The sequence below is a fragment of the Haemaphysalis longicornis genome, unplaced genomic scaffold (genome assembly GCF_048455015.1).
Source record: "Haemaphysalis longicornis isolate Haplotype H1 unplaced genomic scaffold, Haemaphysalis longicornis Haplotype H1 scaffold_4, whole genome shotgun sequence".
In the NCBI taxonomy this organism is placed as follows: Eukaryota; Metazoa; Arthropoda; class Arachnida; order Ixodida; family Ixodidae; genus Haemaphysalis; species Haemaphysalis longicornis.
Window position 1 is genome coordinate 50,693,360 of NW_027526361.1, and position 21,896 is coordinate 50,715,255.

General features: G+C 48.0%; 1 protein-coding gene across 2 annotated transcripts; it reads right to left on the minus strand.

Annotated features, from left to right (window-relative positions):
* Window positions 1-421: 421 nt before the first annotated feature.
* On the minus strand, window positions 422-7,515 carry LOC144180339 (uncharacterized). 2 transcript variants are annotated; one of them, XM_077708707.1, is made up of 3 exons: window positions 7,358-7,514; window positions 3,899-4,060; window positions 422-1,200 (listed from the first exon to the last, which is right to left on the minus strand). In XM_077708707.1, the coding sequence occupies exons 1-3, from the start codon at window positions 7,394-7,396 to the stop codon at window positions 892-894; spliced, it is 510 nt and encodes a 169-aa protein (XP_077564833.1). In that variant the 5' UTR covers window positions 7,397-7,514; the 3' UTR covers window positions 422-891. The 2 variants fall into 2 exon arrangements, with proteins under 2 accessions (XP_077564833.1, XP_077564834.1); XM_077708708.1 differs by having other exon boundaries at window positions 423-1,200; window positions 7,367-7,515.
* Window positions 7,516-21,896: the final 14,381 nt, after the last annotated feature.

The window sequence follows — 21,896 nt, forward strand, 5'->3', positions numbered from 1 at the left end:
CGCAAGTCACTTTGTTGACCGCTGCTTCGCCGCCTCTGTATTCTTTTAAGTTGTTAGGGGAGCACAAGTTCGCTCCAATAAACTTGTTTCTCCTGCAAGACAACTGCGTCGTCCTTCGCTTCGTGACAATATGCCGCATGGCAAAAATGCGAATTAAAAAAAAAATTCTTATTTTCCCCTATCACACGGTAACGCGGACTTTCGGTTGCACTTGTGCTGATCGACTGAAATTCCAAAAAAAAAAAAAACGCTAAATATAGCACTGCGGACCTGCCAGTGTGTCGTTACGATCGACGTCAGCAAAGCGGTGTGGAGGATGGGGAGAGGAAAACAAGACTTTCAGTTTCACTTTCCAGTTTGGATGTGCGTGTAAATCGGCCTAGAATTTTCGGAACATGGTGTAGGCATTTCAGACTTTATTGTGCCATGATAATTTTGCAATCTTTACAATTCACTTCAGGGTCTCTTTAACGTCTTGCCAAACTTTTGCATGTACCAAAAGGACTAGATGCTGCTGTTAACACGTTTATTTCAGGCAACACCACCCGGGGTTCAAGCCGATCAACGCAGAGCATTCAGAAATGGTCGGCAATCCCCGTACTACGCATGAAGCGCAGAAGTGCTTCATGGAGTCGGTGAGCTTATCCGGGGGGCACGAGTAGGTGACGGTTAAGATAAAGAGGTCCTGTGAACTTTTTTTTTTTTGCTTTTTTGCTTTATGAGATCAAGCGCCACGTTGGCGCAGGCTGCGTGACAGTCACAGCGACTGCATTACAAGCTGCTTTACGCGCAGCCGCACACGTCCATCGACGTGGTTTGTTCGCCTGCGCTGCCCGTCGAGATTTCATCACGGAGGCCGAGGCAGGAGGCGCGACCCGTTACGTGGGAGTCTCAGGGCATCGCGCCATCGAAGGCGTTTTCGAACAAGAGGAGCCGTGCTCCCGACGGGGTCTTGTCCGACGGCACGGCGAGCAGGCTGTGCCGTGGTCCTGGCGCCGGTCTTCGCCGCTTTTCACCGAAGCCCCGCTTCTTTTCGCCGAAGCCTCGCCGTCTCCGCTCACCGAAGCCTCGCCGTCTCCTCTCGCCGAAGCCACGCTTGCCGGCGAGCTCCCGCAGGAGGAGCCGTTGGTCGTACAACGGCGACGACTCGTCGTCTTCGTAGCCGCCTCCGCCGGCTCTGTAGGCGGCGCCCGCGCTCTCCTGCATGTGGACGAGGGATAGATTCAGGTCGCAGTTAGTCTATGCAGCTTGTGTGGAAGATGCGACCAATTCTTTGTCGCTTAAACTGCAACGTAATGTAGGTGCAGCGGTTTAACCACAAAATAAAATCGAACAGCTTGAATAACATCTTTGCCCCCGTTTTCTGCAGAGTAAGATGTAGTTGACAATTCGCGAACAGCGGAGCAGCCTGGTTACATATGTATTCTGTTAACACAACAACCGAAGCTTCTTTGAAACTTCAGGTGAAATGTCTCGAATGCCACATTGCTCTCGATTTGTGTTGCACGGCGCGATGCGTATGACTCCTAGCAAGGGCGGTAATTTAAAGCACAGAAGTATCTTTGAACACTTTGCTTGATATACGTTAAGGAAGCCAAGGGGCCTTCCATTGCACGTCGCTACCATCGTCTCCCTTTCCTCCTGCAAAACCCAAATTTTAACACTGTGCGCCTCAACGTATAAGCACACGCACAACCTCTGAAGCAGCTGATCATTCGTGGCATTCGTCCCAGTTCTTGTGAGCGAGCGATGTTTAATAACACTGGCAATATTAGCCGAGTCAAAGGGCATTGCTTGTTACACGAAACGTACACAAACAGTGGCAAAAAATGGCTCAGTTTTAACACTTATAAACCTAGTTATTACAAGCATGCATCGTGAAGGGTTGCCTTTGCTTGAGGTATAGGGCAATGTCAATGTTTATTCTTATTTTTGGCGGTACGTCTCGTAGTTGCTGGGATCTTTCTTCGGGGGATTCCATTCCCAGTCTGGTGAGGGGACTCCTCCCGCAGGGTGTCGTCCTTAGTCGCAGATCGTAACCAAGGGGCAGGAGCACTGCCTCCGGCTCCTCAAGCAAATACCTTTCCTCATCTGACCAAACTCCACTTGCTACATCCAACGCAGTACTTCCCGCTGTGAGAATTTTGCTCTGCCTCGGCCACCCCGTACCACATTGTATGGGAGTGTTCGGCAAACCCCAAAATCCAAAGAATCGCGCACCCTTCCCGTGAGCAGTGGGAGAAGGAGCTGTCCAGCTCCGGTCTCGATTCCCAGCTTAGTCTGGTGGAAAGGGCCGCGGCGGCAGGGGCCTCCAATGGAGTCCTGGACTGAGGACCCCACACCACATTACGATGCTCTTAATAAAGTTTATTCTCTCTCTCTTCGCTTGCCATTAAGCACCCTGCCGTCTAGCATATCTACTGGATGATTGGATTCATCATTTCGCTTGCGCTGAAGAACACGCACAGACAATCCAGCCGGCGCATGATGGATAATAGTGAGACTGAGGTACCAAGCGCCGCCGAAGCAGCCGTTAAAACCTCGTCTAGTCACGTGGTCCGCTTGCGCAGAAGCCACGCACAGACGAACCAGCTGGCGCTGAGCGATACAGCGCAGGCGAAGCAGCCGTTTCTCCCTCGTCTGGTCCCGTGGTGCCGCAGCGGCGACGCTCTGAGCGATTGAAGTGATAAGAAAGAAAGGCGCAGCTTGTGCGCCGGCCAGTTGAAGGTCACTTGTAATGTTGAAAGATGTGGCCTAGTAAAGCTTCTTTCGCTCTCTATATAGTTCATTTTAGGAGCTGCTTTCAGCACTGTGGAGGGTACATTGTTGTCAACAGTCCGCCCACTGAGGGCGCCTAACTCACCGGGAAGGACACCGAGAATTGGCGCGGGGCTCTGCGGTTCCACCTGCCCGGAGAGGAGAATTCTCCTTCACGGTGAGTTAGGCGTGGTCAGTGGGCGGACTGTTGACGACAATGTAGCGTTTACAGTGCTGAACGCAGCTTCTGAAATGCACTGTAGAAGTTAGTGAGGCATAGAAGACATCGCAATACTTCGGACTGGTTGACCAGGCTCGTGCCGTGAGTATCTTTACCAACACCATGTACATCCGGTTAATTTCTGGAAACCCCGGCTCTTCCCGCGCCCCTTCGCGTTTGCTTCGCCGCAAGGATGCTTGTAGGCAATCGGTTGAACCGTTCGATAGACTGGCTACAACGAGGGACGAGTCCCTTGCACAGGACACCGGATTTGTCGCCGAGGCTCAACCAGCACTAGCGATTGTGACGCTGGAGGAGCTTCAGAAGCCTCTTTGACTTCCATGAACGGCCCCATAACGCCCTGGTGACAACCATGCACTCGTACGTATGCTCCGGCCACCACCACGGAATCCTTTAGACAGCGAATCTGTGCCATCCGTGTAGTGCTAAATCTGACTCGTGGCCTGTTCATCTGTGAGCGGTATTTCGCATTGCGAACGCAATAAATGCTACCGATCCGTAAGAAACTTATTTCGGCTGGGCATACAATGCAACGAAATGACAACCAGAGGACCATTTGGGTAACAGAGTGGCTACCAAAAAAGAAGACTAGACGTAAGGAAACACCATTATTTCGATAGAGTGATGTCATAATAAAATTCGATGCAAATAGTGGTCTCGCAAAGCGCAGGACAGGAGCATTTGGAGCAGTGTACGAGTTTGGGCTGATTGGTAAATGACTTGTTGGGATAAACAGCGCGAAAAAACGAGGACAGGTTGCAACAGCGTGTGTAATTTGCGCATGGAGTAAACTTACCGTGCACAATAATTTCAATATAAACTACAAAAGGAGGTGGGCCGATGCGGCGTAGTATTCTCGATTCCTCCTTCACGCCACAACAGTGCGGTTCAAATATAGACCTTTTCGTTCGTTGAGAACCGCCCCAGGGCTCCATCCGGATTGACGACGAACACCTCCTGGTTGCCGACGGCCTCCTCGCCTACGCACGGGTCAGCGCAGTTCGCCAGAAAAAGCGCCGACAGCACCAAGAACCACTCCAGGCACGACATCGTCCCGGTCTCCTGGCAGCGATCACGAGGCGGGATTTACGTTTAGTGTAAGGTACGTTTTAGTGCAAAGCATGATTACCGCACTGGGCAAGCAGAGTAGAAAAGTGGGTCTGAAAATTAACATGCAGAAAACTAAAGTAATGCTCAAGAGCCTCGGGAGAGCACAGCGGCTCGAGATAGGTGGCGAGGCAGAGGAAGTTGTAAGCGAATATATTTACTTAGGCCAAGTAGTGACCCCGGATCCCAACCATGAGGCAGAGATAATTAGAAGGATAAGAATGGGGTGGAGTGCATTCGGCAGGCATTCTCATATAATGAATGGCAGCCTACCATTGTCCCTGGAGAAGAAAGTGTATGACAGCTGCATCTTACCGGTACTCACCTACGGGGCAGAAACTTGGAGGCTCACTAAGAGGGCTCAACTTAAATCGAGGACGACTCAACGAGCAATGGCACGGAAGATAATAGAGCGGAGTGGGTCAGGGAAGGAAAGCGTGTTAATGACATATTAGTAAAAAGTAAGAAGAAAAAATGGACGTGGGCAGGGCATGTAATGCGAAGGAAAAATAACCGTTGGACGTTGAGAGTAACAGAGCGGATCCCTATAGAGAAGGCAAGCATGGCAGGGGGTGGCAGAAGGTTAGATGGGCAGATGAGATCAGGAAGTTTGCGGGGATAAATTGGTCGCAGTTAGCACAGGGTCAGTATAATTGGAGATCTAGGGGAGATACAGTTGCCCTGCAGTGGGCGTAGACAGGCTGATGATGATGATGCGAGGTCACACGCGGTCGAGACGAATATTATAAAATGTGTTTAAATGCAGCTTCCTGGATCATACAGGTTCGTTCGTGTCCTTTAGTTCAGGCGCTACAGATTACTAGGCGAAGGAAGTATTTTCGCACACTCAATATTGAATGGGAGAGCTCGCTTTATGTTCAGTATATTTAAGAGATGGTTCTACCGGGCTCCAGAGAAACAGAAGCTATTAGAATTAACTCTACGGACAGAAAGCCTGCCAGTTACACAAAAAATTATTTTTTTTTCATCAAAGCATTTTGGCCACATTCGTGTTCAAGTTTACAAAACCTACTGTGATCGAAACCTCACGTTTCCTTACTAAATGGGTACTAGAGGTACCAGCCATGGCGCAAGATGTGCGACTCTTCTTTTTTTTTTTTTTTTGGGGGGGGGGGGGGATTTAACGAGCAAAGATAGGACACGCCACAAGTAGCGCAAACATAAAATACACATGAACAAAAATGTAAAAAACAAAAAAAAACTCTGGTGAACTTTGAACACAACCAATGTGCAAAGAAGGTAAGTGTTGTTTTTCAGTTTTTATTTTGGTTCGATACAAGAAAGTACTGGGATGCGACGGCATGCTTCTTGGCCGCGCCTAATGCCATGAGCAGCACGGGAACCGGTGAAACCATTTTGCCTCATTGAGCTTGGAAGCCCACTTTGCAGTGATAAGACCAACAGGTACTTCGAAAAATGTCGTGGTTAAGCAGTGAAATTGGACAACTAAGCTTTGAGAACCCAAATGTACTAAAAGGCGGAGGGTATAAGCACTGTTTTTCGGCGTATAAAGGTGAATGGAATTTCGACCGAAGTGCACTGTGCCCTTATGCTGTTATATGATACCGGAGCACAATGTATCTTATGACATTGGGATAGTTTCGCAAACTTATAATGGCATAAAATATTCTAAGTCTTATAATGAAACGCAGATCTTCGCAGAAGTAGGTAATATTCGAATTCCAAGCGAGGTCGCTGTCGGAGAGTAAGCCAAACTATGTTAAATATAATTTAGTGTTTTCCAGCTTTACATGCGCAAGGAAGACCGATAGATGCGTACCGAGGTAGCGGTATTCAAACAAGACTCTGTTATAATGCTTAAAACATCTCAAAAGCTTAGTTTTCAATTCGATAACAAATTATATTTATTACAAGCTATCCATAGTGTTTGCTGCTGTCTCTGAAGAAGCAATAAGTAAAGGTAGGCTCAGGACGCGGGTTAAATCTCGGCCGCGGCGGCCGTTTTTCTGATGAAGAAGACAAATTAAAACGCGCGAATGTGGAGGTTTCGGCATACGTTAAAGATCCCTAGGTGGTCCAAATTAATCTGGAGTTCTCTAAAATCCTCAAAATTCAATTTTTGAAGTTTTAAGCGCGGAAGTTAAAACAAGTAGATTTAGACCACCCGAAAGACGTAATTTTAAGAACGGCATGTTTTAACTTTATAAACTGTACGTGTCTAATGAAACCACATAATAAACTTTTATAGATACTCTTCAATAACCTTGCAAGCCTCTGAAATAACGAAATTAAGCACATTTATATATTTATATATTTCTTTCTCTACAACGTCACCCCCCTTTGGACCGAACCAACAAAAAGAAGTCCCATCCGACAACCCAAGGAGTTATGACCTACAGCGCCAGCGGCTGAGGAAATGCTTTGCGATTGTGATTATTGTTCGAGAACATGTTATGCTTGAAGCATCCCCATGATGATGATTGTGATGATTAGAGGCCCTCCCTTTGTATCGGGACATCGGTTGTCCCCAACCGATTAGCCTGTGTTATTCTACTTGTTTGTCCTACCCTTAACTAACCTAATGGGTTAGCCCCCCTCCTTCACCCCCGATATTAAACTCCCATCGCTCCTCCCCCCCCACCCCCCTTTCCTGCCCTTGCACACCTGTTTACCATTCCCCCGTTCTGTTCTAAATTCTGATTCGGTATATTACTCTTCCTACGTCCCACTCTCGTCCCTACATTTCTTCCACCACCACTCCAGCCGTCTCTTCGTCACCTCTATGGCCCTGAAGTTGAGGCTACCCCTCACACCAAATCAATACGTATATACCCCTGCCCCCTTACGCTTTACATAAAAAATAGGTTCACTTTAAAATCATTTTAATAAAATTTTAGGCAGGATTCACCTATGGCGGAAGTATTTAAACAGGAAGTATTCTTTTCTTGTAAGAATTAGCCGCTAATCAAACTCACTTACACCCATTAAAAGATAAGGCCCTCTGGGCCTCTACACGAAAGAAATCCTGTAGTACATGTAGTGAGAGGGCTCTTCGCTTAAAAAACCGTCGTTGGTTTCACCGCCATAATAGCTTTTCCGCAATTGTGCGCCCTTTGTAGGCAAGTCCATGAAGGTTAGGCGTAACAGGCTAGATAGCCAAGCAGACACCGCAACTTTGTCAAGTAGCCAGAGAATTCTTCGCATTAAAAACTATCGCCACCATGCGGGGGAGCTTCAGCTCAACGAGGCGTATATAAAGGCAATATTTACATTACTCACGTGTCCTGACTCGGAGGGTGTCACAAACATCGAGTGCCAGACACCGTGAAGTTGGGGAGACGGCGTCGACGGTGAAACCGGGCCGTATCGCCCGTCCTGCCGAATCAGCTCGTTCTGTCCGCGTGCTTTCTTTTATGCTTTCTGCCTCGGTCACCGGTGTGCGCAGGGAACCAACCGGCAGGGTGCGCAGACTGCCCAAGGGGATGTGCCCGCAGCCTCATAGCGAGCCGGCCACTCACAGCCAAGAAAGCCTCACTTGATCCGCTTGAAATCTATTCCCCGTCGCACAGAAGTGACGGCGCCCTATTTATGCGGGAGCTCTCCTCTTGCAAGCGCTTAGTCGGCACACCGAGGGGCTGCGGTTCACTGGGAAGGGATTAGGCGCACTCGAGACGCGATCCGAAAGGGGGGACAGAAAGGTCTTCTTACTTCGCCCTGAAACCAGGAACCTTTTTAGTGGGCGGGATTTGAGATTCCCGCCGCTTTGCGCAAGACTTATTTCACGCACTTGTGTCCCTAGATCCCCCTATTTCTCTCTTTTTCCCCCTTTGTGTGTGAACCCTTTCCTGCAAACTTTCATTTAAACTGACTGGGTTATTTATTTTTTGTTTGTTTCAGAGCTCGATGCGTTTCATATTTTTACACTCTTAAGTGTAAAAGCATCAGAGAACAAGCAGAAGGAAACGAGGGGGGAAGGTGTACGCGCTAAGCTTGTTTGGAGTCTCTAAGCCCACAGAAAGGCGAGGAACAATACGGCGGCACGGTGGCCGCCGGTTGCGGCTTTTTCTGACGCTAAGCGCTACCGCCCATCTTTCCAGAACGCCAGCGCATAAAGGCCAAACCACACCTAGTGGAGAGTTACTGTTCTGTCCGTAAGCGCAGACTGTCTATAAAACTATTCGACGGCACTCGAAGTGTTCGGGGAAGTGTTTACTTTTCTGTATTTTGTTCTTATTTTTTCCCCCAGAGTAGGACGCACCCGCTGCGAGCTCGCGTTATGGAACAGCTCGGGAAACACAGATTCCGGTGCGACGTGAAATTTTTACGAGCCCAGGGTGCGCGCGAGGTGCCCTTATTTTCCCGCAGCCTGGCCGCGACAGCGCGTGTTGTATATATACCATTTCCAGCCAGTCGCAAATTTTATCAGCATATTCGCAAGTTGCTGGCGTTTCGCATGTCAGAACAAAACTTTCGAAGAGTTGCGTGCGCTGGCGGCGCGAGCAAACGTGAATTGACAATAATAATAAAAAAAACTAAACCGTCATGGTATCGCGTTTCCGCCACCCCCCTCCCCTCTCCAATGTTTTTTTTTTTTTCCTGCATTATCGACAAACACGACAGTTCACAGCCGAATGAGCTTTCCGGCTGAGCCAGAGGGTGTGTGAACAAATTCTTCCGGCTGATAGGGTCAGACCGAGGTAAAAAAGAAATTTCTTTGCGATCCACACGTGTCTTCGGTTTGTTTTCTCGCAATAGTGAGTGAACAGTTGCTTCTAAATACCTCGGCTGCGCTGGTATTTGAGGGCTCCGCGGAAGACATCCCTTTGCAGTTTGGCGGGCCGAGTATTCAGTTACAGGCGCTGTTTCGTGCAAGGTAAATGAATTTATGCGGCTACTCTTGTTCGTTGTGTGCTTTTGCGGCAAGACTCAAACCTCAGCTAGCGAAGACCATGAAATAGCATGCCTCATCCCAAACGCTAGGCTTCGTTTCAGTTTCGATATCGCTGAAATGTTTCTTCTTGTCCAAGAACAATCGAAAGATGTGTGCATGCTAATGAACGCGATTGCTTACCGTACCTATATATACTTCAACTAACGAACCAGTGGCAAATCATAGATTATTAGCGCGCTCGGCTTGACATAGACTGCCGACCAAGGCATTTGATTTAGCAACTGCGCGTCTATTTTCTACGCGTGCTTTTGGACATCAGTACCTCCTTGGGAAGCTTCGCTGGACTCATCCAAGTCCCGCCTATAGAGGATCGGGACTTGATAACCAGCTTTGCCTGGGCACCGCCTTAGCGAGATGGCGTCAAAAAACTACCCCTTTCTGATTGGCTTGAGATCCTTGCGACGAAAGTGATAGCCAATGAGAAGAGACATTTTGAAAGATGGCGACAGTTGAGTAAAGTCTAGCGCCTAGGCTTGCTTTAAGCACTTTACTTACGCGCTATTCAACGTCACGAAAAAATCGACGGAAAACTGGAGAGATAAATGCCACATTTATTTATTCCTCAGTAAACAAGGCATCGTTGGCTGTCAAACAAAAGACGAGAAAGCTATGAAACGTTAAAGAAGGATTTTTCAAGCTTGTGGTGTCCCTCTAAATAGCCAACACTCTATACGATGTATTCGGAGATTGATCGGGCGCCGCCGCTATTTTATTTTCCATGACTCGCTTTACACAGGTATTCGTTACCACCTTTCTCAATTTTCCTGGTTCCCGCGCTTTCCCGACACTTCACAATTTTTCCGGTCTTATTGATTTCCCGAACACGCGTCTTCCTTGGCGCCATATGCCTGCAGATGTCGCCCGCTGCAAAGGTGAAAAGGTGCAGGGCAAAGTTGTCTGCCGCAGCAGACCTTAGAAGCACAGCGTGCGGCAACTGAGCACAGTTGCGTTTTCTAGACTTTTTAGACGAAAGTCTAGAATTTTTTTCTCTAACCTGTGGTCACCATTTTATGTGAGAATTATAGGTTCAAATCGCCCAATCAAAATTGTTTCGGTTATAACTTTAAATCAATCTGAAATGAAGCCCTGGAAATGGACCAGAGGAAACGTGAAACATAATGTGAGAAATCTGTAAAAAAGACAGTACCGCCAATCTTCTTCAGATAACATGTCGGGCTATCTTGAAGGTTGCATTAACAAATAATTACTCCGCGCCAATTTGCTAAAAACAACAAAAAAAGATTGGTACAGGTTGATACTGCATGTAGCGCTGGTGAGGCAAGGGGGAGCATACGGAAGCATGCAGAAGAAAGTTTGTGAGTAAAGCTGCTTCAGGAGGGGTGGGGGGGGGGGGGGGGGGGGGGGGAGGGGGGTAGTAGCGGTTGCACGTGGAAAGCAGGGGGAGGGTGGTGGATGCGGCCACGTGACGCGGGCTACGTGATTCGGGACTTCAAAGCAACCGATAGTATTACGTACAAGTACGTGCTGCCTCAACAGCGATTAGTACCGTGTCAGGGGAAAGACAGGGGGAGCAGACATTAATCATGCGCCCAAAGTTCAGTGACCTATGTCCAGGTCATCTAAACGGTGGAGGGTGAAACGTCACTGTTTTCGTAGTAAACAAGAATGATCATACATTTCCGGCTGCAGAGCCCAAGGGAGCCACGCTGACGCTCGGCTCGACATGGGTCGAGCGGCGATGGGTAACAACCGGAAGTCGTTAACAGAAGCTATCAGCAGCAATCAATTGCAGTCCGCTCCATCTGCCACCGATATACCGTTACTGGCCGTTAACCAAAAAGCTATTCCACAATTGTATGCGCATACATGGACAGCACAAGCTGAAAAGTTGTCCATCCATCTCCCGCAGGTGAAAATAGTTTTTATTCGATTTCTAAATAAGCGGGTAAGTGTTGATGGTAAACAAAATAAACCGCAAAATGCGACCTTCGTGTATTAGTTCGAGCGCGAACAAAGAAGCGGTTTGCTCGGGTAAAAAAATTAAGGCGCTCATTTATTGTTGCAACGTGCACCCTGTATTTTGGAGAGACCCGTTGAGTCGACTGTTGCGTCGTCTCGTGTATGAGACCGTTGCCCTGTGGAGCCGTCGAATTGCCTCACGTGCCGTGCGCCACCGGGAATTCTTTTTGGGGACCGTTGCGTTGCAGGTTTGCAGCATTCCGTGACGACGTCTTTCGAGCCTACGTTGACCGTTGCGAATCTTAAAGAGAACCGCTGCAAGTTCCCGGGACACTGACATGAAGACAGAATACAAGTTTGGTATTAGAAGAACCGCTTTGCTCCGATAACAGTAATGCCAATTTTATCGCAAACTTCAAAAAATGAAGATATTAATAAAAACAGACGAAGTTGTGACGACTCAGCAGCCACTTTCCGGCGACTTCTCTATGACGTCACAGGTTACACTATGATGTCACAGATTTGTGCGATTGGCGGCCGCGGACCAAGGCCCCCGAGGCGACTGTAGTGGTGCCTCTAGCTCTGGTTGATCTTATCACTTAGAAGAACGACAAACTGTGCGAGTTGGTACTGGTTAATTGAAGAAAAAAAAATCCCGCCAATCCACCCTGTGAAGGTGCTTGGAAAGCGAAGCTCACAAACGACACCTGCAATGATTACTCATGCGACGTCACTTTAATTCACACACGTGGATCTACAAAGAGTGAAACCAGAGACAAGTGACATGCACTTAACCCCACCTTTTATTACTTCAAAGAGATAATATTTGCCAAGGTTAAATCAATATATGATTCGTGAACGGTGGTTGGTTGAGTTGTACTGGTGAAGCACACTAGTGGAAACGGTTTTTTTTTTTTTTTTTTGCAAAATTGAAGAAAGTTCAAAACCGGTGTTAGACGATATCAGTTCTCCGTTTCTGCCGCCGCCGAAGGAGGCAACGAGATCGGTGGCAGAGATGGAGAAGTGATATGCCATGCGTTGGTGTGAGCTTCCCTTAATTTTTATAACTGCGCAAGGCGCGCATACGGCCGCTACACGCGCCGTGCTTGCAGCGCACAGAGGCGCGAGAGGTCGTGTGACGCCATCACGTGGCATTCAGCGAGAACGCAGGGGGTAAACCCGCAGGTGTGCTCGGTGAGTGCACCGTCTGTCTCCCCCGTCTCCACATGGGCTCGTACCTTAATCGTTAACACAACGGGCTGTCGCTCCTTTTCTTTATTCGTGCCAGGTTCGATTCCTGGCGGTGCCAGTAACTTTTATTTCTTCACGGCGTTTTCTGTTGACACCAGCGGTCGCGACAGAACCTTTGGGGGTAGAGGTAAAATGCTTCACTTTAAAACTGCACAGAAACACACGCACAACAGAAGAAACGTATGACACGGTTTGGGACTATCAACTACGGTTTTCTTGAGAACGAAAGCATTTATGCATGGAGCGTGGCATTAAGCAAAGACATTAACCCGTAACTACCACACCGTAGTTGATAGTCTACGCACGTATCATACGTTTCTTCTTCTGTCGTGTGTGTGTGTGGGTGTGCGGGTGTGTGGGTGTGTGTGTTCGCGCAGTTTTTTTTCAATGATCATACCAATTGAATTCTAACGTGCAGTTAGCGTTGGCCCAAACTCCGTCACTTCTGGCCAAATTGCGTCACTGCAGCGCGAAATTTGAAAGTTAATGAACATTTATTGCATCTTTCCAGTTAAAAAAACGTATTTCGTGGCTGAAGGGGAGCTGAATGAGCTACCAAAGACTAGGTATTTCTAGCTGAACAAAGTGGTATTTTGTCTTCATCGACCGTTTTAGCGGAGTCACGCTGCGACAAAACAGTATTTATACCCACCAGAGATACGCAGACTTGAAAGTGCAGAGGGGGTACAACGAGGCCGACATTTATAAATGCAGCCAGCGGCTCGCAATAGGTCACCGAACCGTCCACACCAACGGGGCTCCCCTGAGATGTCCGCCTCTCGCACGGACGCCGTTCACGCGACGACACCGGGCATTTTTCAGCGCGCACGTATGTCTTCGGTCGGACTGCGACCACGTCCGCCTTATCTCACCCGCATCGCAATCGATCGTCCGGGACGTGAATACGGCCACCGCTGTGAGCGGGGCGTTGTTCGCGCGTCGCCATTCATTTGAAAAAGCGCGGTGCAGGGGACCGCACACCTGACGCCGGGTGACGTTACGGGCTTGTGGAGAAAGGAGGGAACGTATGGCTTAGCAAACAATCGTTAATTTAGGGACAGCCTCGGGATTATGTAGGCGTCAGTTTCAGGGCAGAGCCTGAAACTTGGCATTTCGGAAAAGTCTGTTCGAATAGGGGGATGTAAGGCAAGGAGGACGTCAGAAAAGCGCTTCTTGGAGCACAGATAGGGACGTCGTGTACAGAACAAGTGTGGAGAAAAGCTGCATGCAGCTTGATACTTTCAAACCATTAAAAACCCTTTCGGCCCTGGTGTACTTTATTGAGGACATTAATATTCCACTAACACGTTGAAAACAAAACCAATATAGTTTTCTGGGAAATAGTTCTTCAATGATGCCTCTTGCAATAGATATCACCCTTCCTCGGTTTTTCCACAGCTGAACGCTAGAAACAGGAAAAAGTGCAGTGAAGACTAAGCTGACGTCGGTTTGACCCGAAGTACCGAAGTCCTAGTTTGTCAACACGGCTATGATTCTAGAAATACTTGCACTAGCGCCTTTATTTTCTTGTATTTCTAAAGTTTTCTCGCTTTCTAAAGTTTAGGCAGAGAAGCAAACATTTTTTACTAGAATTTTTTAATTTTATTTATCTGATGACCTAATTATATACCATGCCTATAAATCGCGAATTACTTGCGTCCCAAGGTCAACTGCTCATTTGCAAGCTCATGGGGTCCATAAGATAAGTAAAACACGCAGAAAAAAGTTTTATGCTCGAAATAAACATTCCAGGGCTGATTACCTCAAGCGCTAGCACTCTTGTACGGGTGCGGAAATAAAAGAGTATGATTAGAAAAGAGAGCGAGGGAAAGAAGGCAAGGAGCTAGGTTGTCTAGGCTGAGCCCACTCGGCAATATTAAACTAAGGTTGGGGAGCAACTGACACACATAAATACTACCAGAGACCTAGATAGAACGAGCTTGAAACAGAGCGTTCGCCAGATAAAGCTGTAAATAAAGGTTGGGGAAGTAGCAAACACCCTCTGCTGTGGCGTGTCCGGTCGATTCTCATGAGTCATTTGGAGCATGAGTTGGCAGCTCTAGAGGAAGAAGCCTTCCTTTTGCGTTGGTCTATGCGCTTTATAGTGGTCAGGAGCAACATCCTGAGCGTTTCCCTAGTGCCGTACTGAGTTCAGTATAGGGCTAGTGCGCTGCTACTTGAGCGGCACAGGCAGCGCCTCCTGCAGCAGCCGCGGCTGCATATTTTGCTGGTACGGGGCCGGCGCGGTCAGCCGCCTCCAGCGGCGGAGGTATCACAGAACGGCGCCTTTACGGGAGAAAAATAAGCAATTCTGACTACTTTTATGTTTGCCGATGGCTCAACAGTTACAAAAACAAGTTGGTTTTTATGCGAATGTTTTTATGCAGAGCGCAGGCTGCGCTCTGAGAAGCCATCTGATCACCTCAACGCTTGGTTCCAGCATTTCTTCGTCAACAGCGTCTGTCGGAGCATATGTTGGCTCTACAGTTTTGTGGCTGCCCTCGCACGCAGGAATGTCAGCAAAACCGAATTTCACATCACAAATTTGTGCGGGCACCTTTTTCGGGTGACGTGTACACTAATTTCGATGTTCTACAGTTTCAATAGCGCTCGTCGTGCTGACATTTAAATAAGCGTTTTATTTGCTACTGTGTGTCCTGCGTTGGACGCACAGATGGCTTATCCCACGCACACGGCAACTTCGTGGACAATTTCTGCTCCGCTCTCGTCGCTACTGATGTAAAATCGCCGTCGCCGTGTGTTAGCCCCAGCCGCGGCAGACAGCCTTCCAACAGCTTCTTCGAGAAAAAAAAAAAGGCTTTGGGTTTGCCGACGAGCACAGAAACGAAGCAAGGGATTATGTACGTGAAATATCAACAAAATTCGAGAAATTTAGAGAATTTTACGTGTGTATGGATTCCTATGCCGCTTCTGTTCAACTTGAGGCTTTTAATTGCGGCCAGATTGGTGCTTCTCTGATTTTTTTGTAATTTTCTTTGCTTTTCTGGTTTGTGTTATTATTGAATGAATAAACAGGTGAGCGCGGCGAATTGGTTTTCTTTTTGTTTCATTAGATCATTTCTAGCTCTATTGGTATTTTTAGTTTTTCTTATACAAATAACATACATTTACGTTATTATACGACAAATGTTTTAATAATTATGCCCTTTTGCGCGAATGCAAGGCGTTTGAGATTTGGTGCGTATTAATAATTTTTTGTGTTGTTCGAGTTGCATTTCCGGGTTCTTTATAATTTTGTTTTATTAATCGTGTGATTGTTGTGATACTTCTCGATATAGCAAGTTCATTTTTATTCTTTTTCCTGTATGTATTTTTAACTTCACTCGACAAATGGTATACAGTTACACTATTACGACGCGTTAACTTCGATCTCCCATTGTGCGTTATTGTGCAAATGCCAGGCATTACAAAGATTGGGCTCTGGGGTATTACCAAAAAAATGCTGACGGATTAAAATTTACAATCCATATTTTTTGCTTACTCCCAGCCACACTTGCATTTTAAAATATTCATTTGAATTACACCATGTTCCAGGGCTATATAGGGGGCCTTGTTTCGGCCTGAATTTCTGAGTTGATGCCGAAGACATGGTTGCTGGCGTCTTTTTTTTTTTTTTTTTTTTTTTTCCCGCAGGTGAAGTAGCCTTTATTTTTTAGTATTTCTCAGGGCTTCCTATTTATTCGAAGCCGCAGAACAGTTCACGCACGGCTCGCTTCGCGTAGTCACGCTGGCCCTGCGCACGGGATACGCGGACCGGCGAAGCACGGTACGAGCAAAAGATGCGGCGCGGATCGACAGGAGGCGCCGCTGGTTCAAATTCAGTGGCGCCACCATACCAGCGCACGAGGCTATAGTTTATGAACTCTTTCTTTGAACGCTGGTTGACTTTGTGTGACTTCATTTGCAGTAGCTTGTTGCCCACGCCAAACATTTTTGCGCAGTGTGTAGAATGACCACGTTACATGAAAACTGATTGGATAATTTTCTGTACTTAGGGCAGCGCTGTTATCACTAGTCGCTGCGCCTTGACATGTGGGTAATAATAAATTATCTTTACACGCTTGTTGCGGCAATGCAGCCGCCCGCACAGGCCTGGGCGTGATAAAGCGCAATTATTCTTTTCTTGCCTCCGCGGTGATGGGCTCATTTGTAGTTAACTTTGCGAGTCACATTTGTTCTGTGCAATTTTTTAGGTGAGAAAGTATTTGCGGAATTACTATCTTCAGAGAAGCAATTTACCAATGCTTTTTTGTACGAAAATCATGAAGCGTTTACTGCTCGCAGAAACGCTCCGCACGCAGGCCCACCATGCCTGCCCGCACGGCACACGAAGCGGATCGAACCGACGCCGCTTAGATTTAGTTGAATTGAAATTCGCCAGAAAATGCAGCGGAATTCTGAAGAATACCAACTGGTACTACGTGCGGTTCTAAAGGGAATCTAACTGAAGCCCAGAAAAAAAAATACTCTGGAATCGCAACCAGATGTCCAGCAGGAGATGCGAAATTTCCATTCAGAGTTTCATACTGAATTGCGCTAAGTATACAGACGAATAGGACGCTAACAGGACTGGGACGAGGCACCTCGTCCCAGTCCTGTTAGCGTTTTATTCGTCTGTATACTTAGAGAAATTCAGTATTCTACGTCTTTTTGAATCCAGAGTTTCCAGCTTTCCCGGTTCCATAACCCAGCTAAAAATGGAAATATTTCCATCTGCTATGTGTAAGCATCAGCGCGAGTGCAGATATTTAGGTTAACTGAGTGGGAGGCATGAACACTCAAGAAGATTTGAATGGCTATACAGATCACGACAGCTAGTTCGCTGAGGGGAAGGTGGGGGCGGAGGGCGTAATCAACTCGTTAATAGAAAAAACAGAAGGCAAGTGCGACGGGCACATAATGTGGAAAAGCAGTAACAGTTAGTCCAGCATAGACTTTAGTCTAGTCTCAGAGCCAACACCGAAAAACTCGTTGTTGTGGAAACTTCGCTGTTGTTAAAAGGGTTGTGTGGAGGGGGGCGTACCTTCAAAGCTGCACTCACAATTGACGTATATTCAGAAAAAAACGAAACTGAGGTACAATATCTTACTTCCTTTGACAAGTGCTACTAAATAAAAGCTATGGCGCTTACTACTAGCAAATTTTTTTACAACGTAGTTGCTATCGGCTAACTCCCTCGTTCCTCTCTTTTTTTTTTTTTCGTCCGTAGGACGAGAAAAGCCGCTCCCTCCTCATTTCGGCACACCCTCCCTTTTCGGCCACCTGCATGCTCGCCTCCAGCGCTTTATATTTTAAGAAGGCGTATTACTGCCCCTGAAACGTGTCATCCCAGCAATGCATTTGTGTTTAGGGGTGAATCCGGCTTTAGGGGATCATTGTAAGCTTGGTTTTTGTAAGCTGGCTTTCCCACATTCAGTGTTGCACAGTGAAACGTACTCACTCCTCAATTCTGCCCACCTTCAGCCGCCTGTTAGCCTCTAGCGCTTCATACATTGTTATAAAACAGCGTATTTTTCCTTTAAAAGGGTATTTCCAACAATGCATTTCATGTTACGTTTCATGTAACACGAAATTTTCGTCGTTTTTTTTGACGGGTGCCTACCAGCCCACTAATCGTAGAATGGCACATTATACGGTCAGACGCAGAGTTATTATTTACAGCCTCGTTTATTCGTGCCAGTTTCTGTTTCGACGAAACAAACACCGAGGCGGCCGCCATGACAGGAGGGCGCTCGTCGTACCACTGACGTCACCACTGACGTCGCACCACTGACGGTCTTGACGCGCGCGCGCATTCAGACCCACCGTTACTATACTCGGTTACAACTCAAGAACGGCACCACCTCCTGTAGTGTATCACTCCGCCAAAGCGCCGGGCCCGTGACGTCAGTGCGCGTGCGTTTTGAAAAGGGTTTGCTATGAATGCGTGATATCGTCTGCCTTGTCTCACGCAGTTTGGTTGTCGTCACTGGAGTCGTTTATAAGCATATTAAGTCCAAAAAAAATTTATTTTGCAGTGCGCAGCCAGAAGTGGCGAAGACCGGAGATGCCGAGCGGAACGCGTTCCGCTCCCCGCTAGCAGACGACGCTCGCTTTCCTAGCGCAACTCGCAACCGCAGCGCCGCGGTGGCGAGAGTCGCGGCCGGCCGCCTTCTCTCCACGGCCGCGGTGGGGAGATACGGAACTGAAACTAAAGCGTGGTAAACTGTTCGCATGGCGACGCAGTGAAACATCCCCCTCGCGAGGGGCACGATCAAATGCAGAGCATTTCCGGGGGCGCACGACGTTAAGTAGTTTGCGTCGCGCTATCCAATGTTGATCGCGCCGATAGCGAAACGTCTGAGCCGGGCATGTCGAGGCGAGCGATGCGGACAACTACGGACGCCAAGAACGGGTGACATCGTGAGTTAAAGAAATGTTCTGCATTTAAAAATCACGGGAACAGCTCACGCCATGTTCAAAATATTCCCAGTAACGCCCTACTTGCACCACGCGGAGAAACATCCGGCTACGGTGATAAGGCACAGCGGCAACTTCCGGTGCCGTTCTTAAGTTGTCACCAACGTTTTTAGATTAACTAATCTAAAAACGTTGGTTGTCACCGAGTATAGCAACGTTGTCCAAACCGGCCGTGGGATATCCACGCGCCCGGAAAGCATGACGTCCGTCCCAAAACCATGACGTGGTACACACGCCAGAGCAGTGCGCGCCAACCGCAGCCAGTGCATTGGCCACGTCACGGGGGCCCTCACGCCGGCAGTTTGGGGCCAGGAGGTGCAGATCAACGTTACTAGAATAAACTCAGGGTCTATTCGATTCAGCCTGCACCTCTTGAACCAGTTCACAGTGGTGCAAAGCGGGTTCCGCCATCGGCGGAACCAGCCCTGCACTTTTGTCGTCTGCTTCTGCACCTCCTCGGCAGGGAGTGCAGGCAAAGCCATGAACCCGTCCTGCACCCGTCGGCACCACCGGTGAATCGAACGGCGCGGTTCAGGTGCCGCGAGCTGCACCGCTGAAACGAACGGCGAAGTGCGGCACCGCCTGAACTGGTTCACGCGGTGCAGGTGAAACGAATAGACCCTCAGTTTCGGAGCTCCGCATCTCCGCCAGCGGAGGAGGGTGGGCCAAACGGCGGTCGCGTGAACTAGCGGCGCTGCAGTCAAGTCTTGCGCTACTCTCGGGGCGTCGTCTGCTACTGCGGCGGCGGCGGCGTGCCGCGGTGGGCCGCCGCGGAGTTGCTCGCGGCGGCTTTCTAGTAGTGCTATGGCCAAACTTAAACATTTATCATCCTTGCAGTCGACAAACTTCAAAATTCGTCATCCTTCCAGCTGACACCCCGCATCACATTTGCGCACTGTTTACGTAGATATGCATACGGTCGTCTGTATGCATTGACTTGCGTGCGTTGCTCTTTGGTTGGCTGATTCGACGGTGGGCCTATATTTGAGCTGTGCAGATTGCGTGTAACTTCCATATACGGGAGTTTCTTAGCAAGTGAGCATTTTCAGCGTAGTTCCGATAACTACTGAGCTGTCTTATCTCGACCAAAAACGACCCAACACGTTTGTAAGATAGTGACTTTATATTTATTTTACTTTATAATATATTTTATATTTTATAATTTATTTCACACATCTTTTGTTCGTTGCCTCGTCGTAAAAACTCGAAAATCCACTGCTTTGAAGGCAGCGTGACAGGTGACAATTTATCAATTGTTAGTGTGACGCCAGGGCAACTCTGAGTCACGGCAGCGTTGCTAATAACCGCTTGCCTTTCGTCTTGCGGCGGCTCCTCCGCCGAAGAACTAAGCACTGGACTTTTGCGGGACACCGTGCGTTTTTGGGCTGATTTTCGCCTTGATCCCGAAAGTTTCGGCTTCGATATATGGGGTGGAAGTGCTGGGAACAAACGCGGAATGGCACAGGGCGCGAGCTCCCACTTTCCGCGTGCTATCAAAATTTCTTGGCCGCCATCTTCAAAATGAATGTCACAGACTTTGCATTTCGCAGTTAGCCTTTTATCTTTGCGATTAAAAGCTTGCTCCCACCTTTTGAATTCCGTAGGGTCATTTGGTGGCCCGAAGAAGTGGCGTGAAGTGGAGTAGCCATTGCGGTAGCCGCTCTTGCACCCCGGCGCAAAGCAAGTCGGCATGCCGAACCGTGGATGAATCTCTTGCTCCTCACTACGCTTTGTACATGACGTACGTGTCTTCGTGCAAGCTCCTTCTCATGGCCGAAAACAGTTCCAAAAATGACCAACGAGCAAAGCGTACAAACTCGCTGCCAACGTTACTAGTAATGTTGGTCGCTGCAAAGCACGCGCACTCGCACCGACGAGCTTAATGAAAACCTTCTGGAGTGAAGGAGGCGCCCGCTGTTGACGCCGACGCTCGCCAGGGAAAACAACACGTGTTTTGCCTGGCTTCAGGCAAAACACGTGAGGGTGGTCGTACCGACCCGCATGGCGGTACGACAGTTTTTGTGAACCTCATCAGTGGGAGGTCCCGTTAACCAGGTTACGGTGTATAGTTCCTCTGCTCATTTTTTTATGTGCGCCGGGCTGGTCTCACCTTCTGCGGCCTTTCGAATTAACCCCGGGTGAATAAAAATCATATACCCCTTTGTTGCTTCCACCGATTACCTGACTTTTGGAATGTTTCAAGCGAATACGCATTACGCCCGCGAACGGCTGAATGCATATTGGATCATATTTAATCGCGTACGGCTAATATGAAATTGCTTAAACAACTGCCTTATGCAGCTCCTTTGGAAGGTAGTAGGGTTGTTATTTTTTGACACCCCTTTCCTTTTACGCAACCAAAAAAAGCTTTCAGGTGGTTATGAGACATCTTGTGCGTGAACAAATTCTGCAGCTTCCCTGTTTCCACAAGCCTGTCAAAAGTTGCCACGACACTTTTCATACGTATGGGGAGTCCTAAAAATACGGTTTCTTGAGGCCCTCAATTGCTGATTTTCCTTGTGCATTCTGGAGTCCTGTTATGTACAATTCAGCCTTTAAAAAAGTCCTCATTGAATCATCATTCGCCTTTCGCAGAGGTGCCTTGTACGATCAGGTGGAGGGATTTCTTGAGCTAAAAACATCAAAAAGGCGGTCAAAGATCCTTATGAACTTAGGCGTAGAATCCGCACCTTTAAATTGTGGATTAAAGCTTTAACGTGATTTCGCAAAAGTCGAGTGCATCTGCGAGAGATGAACTGAGCGTCAGAACTGTAGGCGAACTTTCATCTTCGGTGATCTAATGTCTTCTATGCACCACAAACAGCGCTGAGGCCGGAGGAGGTGCGACGAGCCCGGCGCATATAAAAGTTGAGAATAAGAACTCTACATCGGAAGCTGGTTAACGGAACCTCGCACTGACGAGATTCACAAAAACTGTCATGTTGCTGCACAGGCATAAAGGCGCGGCTTTTACAAACGTGTTGGGTCATTTTTCGTCGAGATAAGACAGCTCAGTACTTATCGAAGCTACGCTGGAAATGCTCACTCGCTAAGAAACTCCCGTATATGGAAGTTAAACACAATCTACACAGCTCAAATATAGGCCCACCGTCGATTCTTAGCCAGCCAATGAGCCACGCATGCAAGTCAATGCGCATACAGACGATCGTATGCATATCTACTCAAACAGTGCACAAATGGGATGCG

Bases quoted from the DNA above. Each gene is read 5' to 3' on its own strand.
- LOC144180339 (XM_077708707.1), bottom strand. From the start codon at position 7,396: ATGTTTGTGACACCCTCCGAGTCAGGACACGTGAGTAAT. The intron at 4,061-7,357 runs GTAAATATTGCC...GATCGCTGCCAG, and splicing joins AGTCAGGACACGTGAGTAAT to GAGACCGGGACGATGTCGTG. The intron at 1,201-3,898 runs GTCTATATTTGA...GTCCACATGCAG, and splicing joins GGTTCTCAACGAACGAAAAG to GAGAGCGCGGGCGCCGCCTA.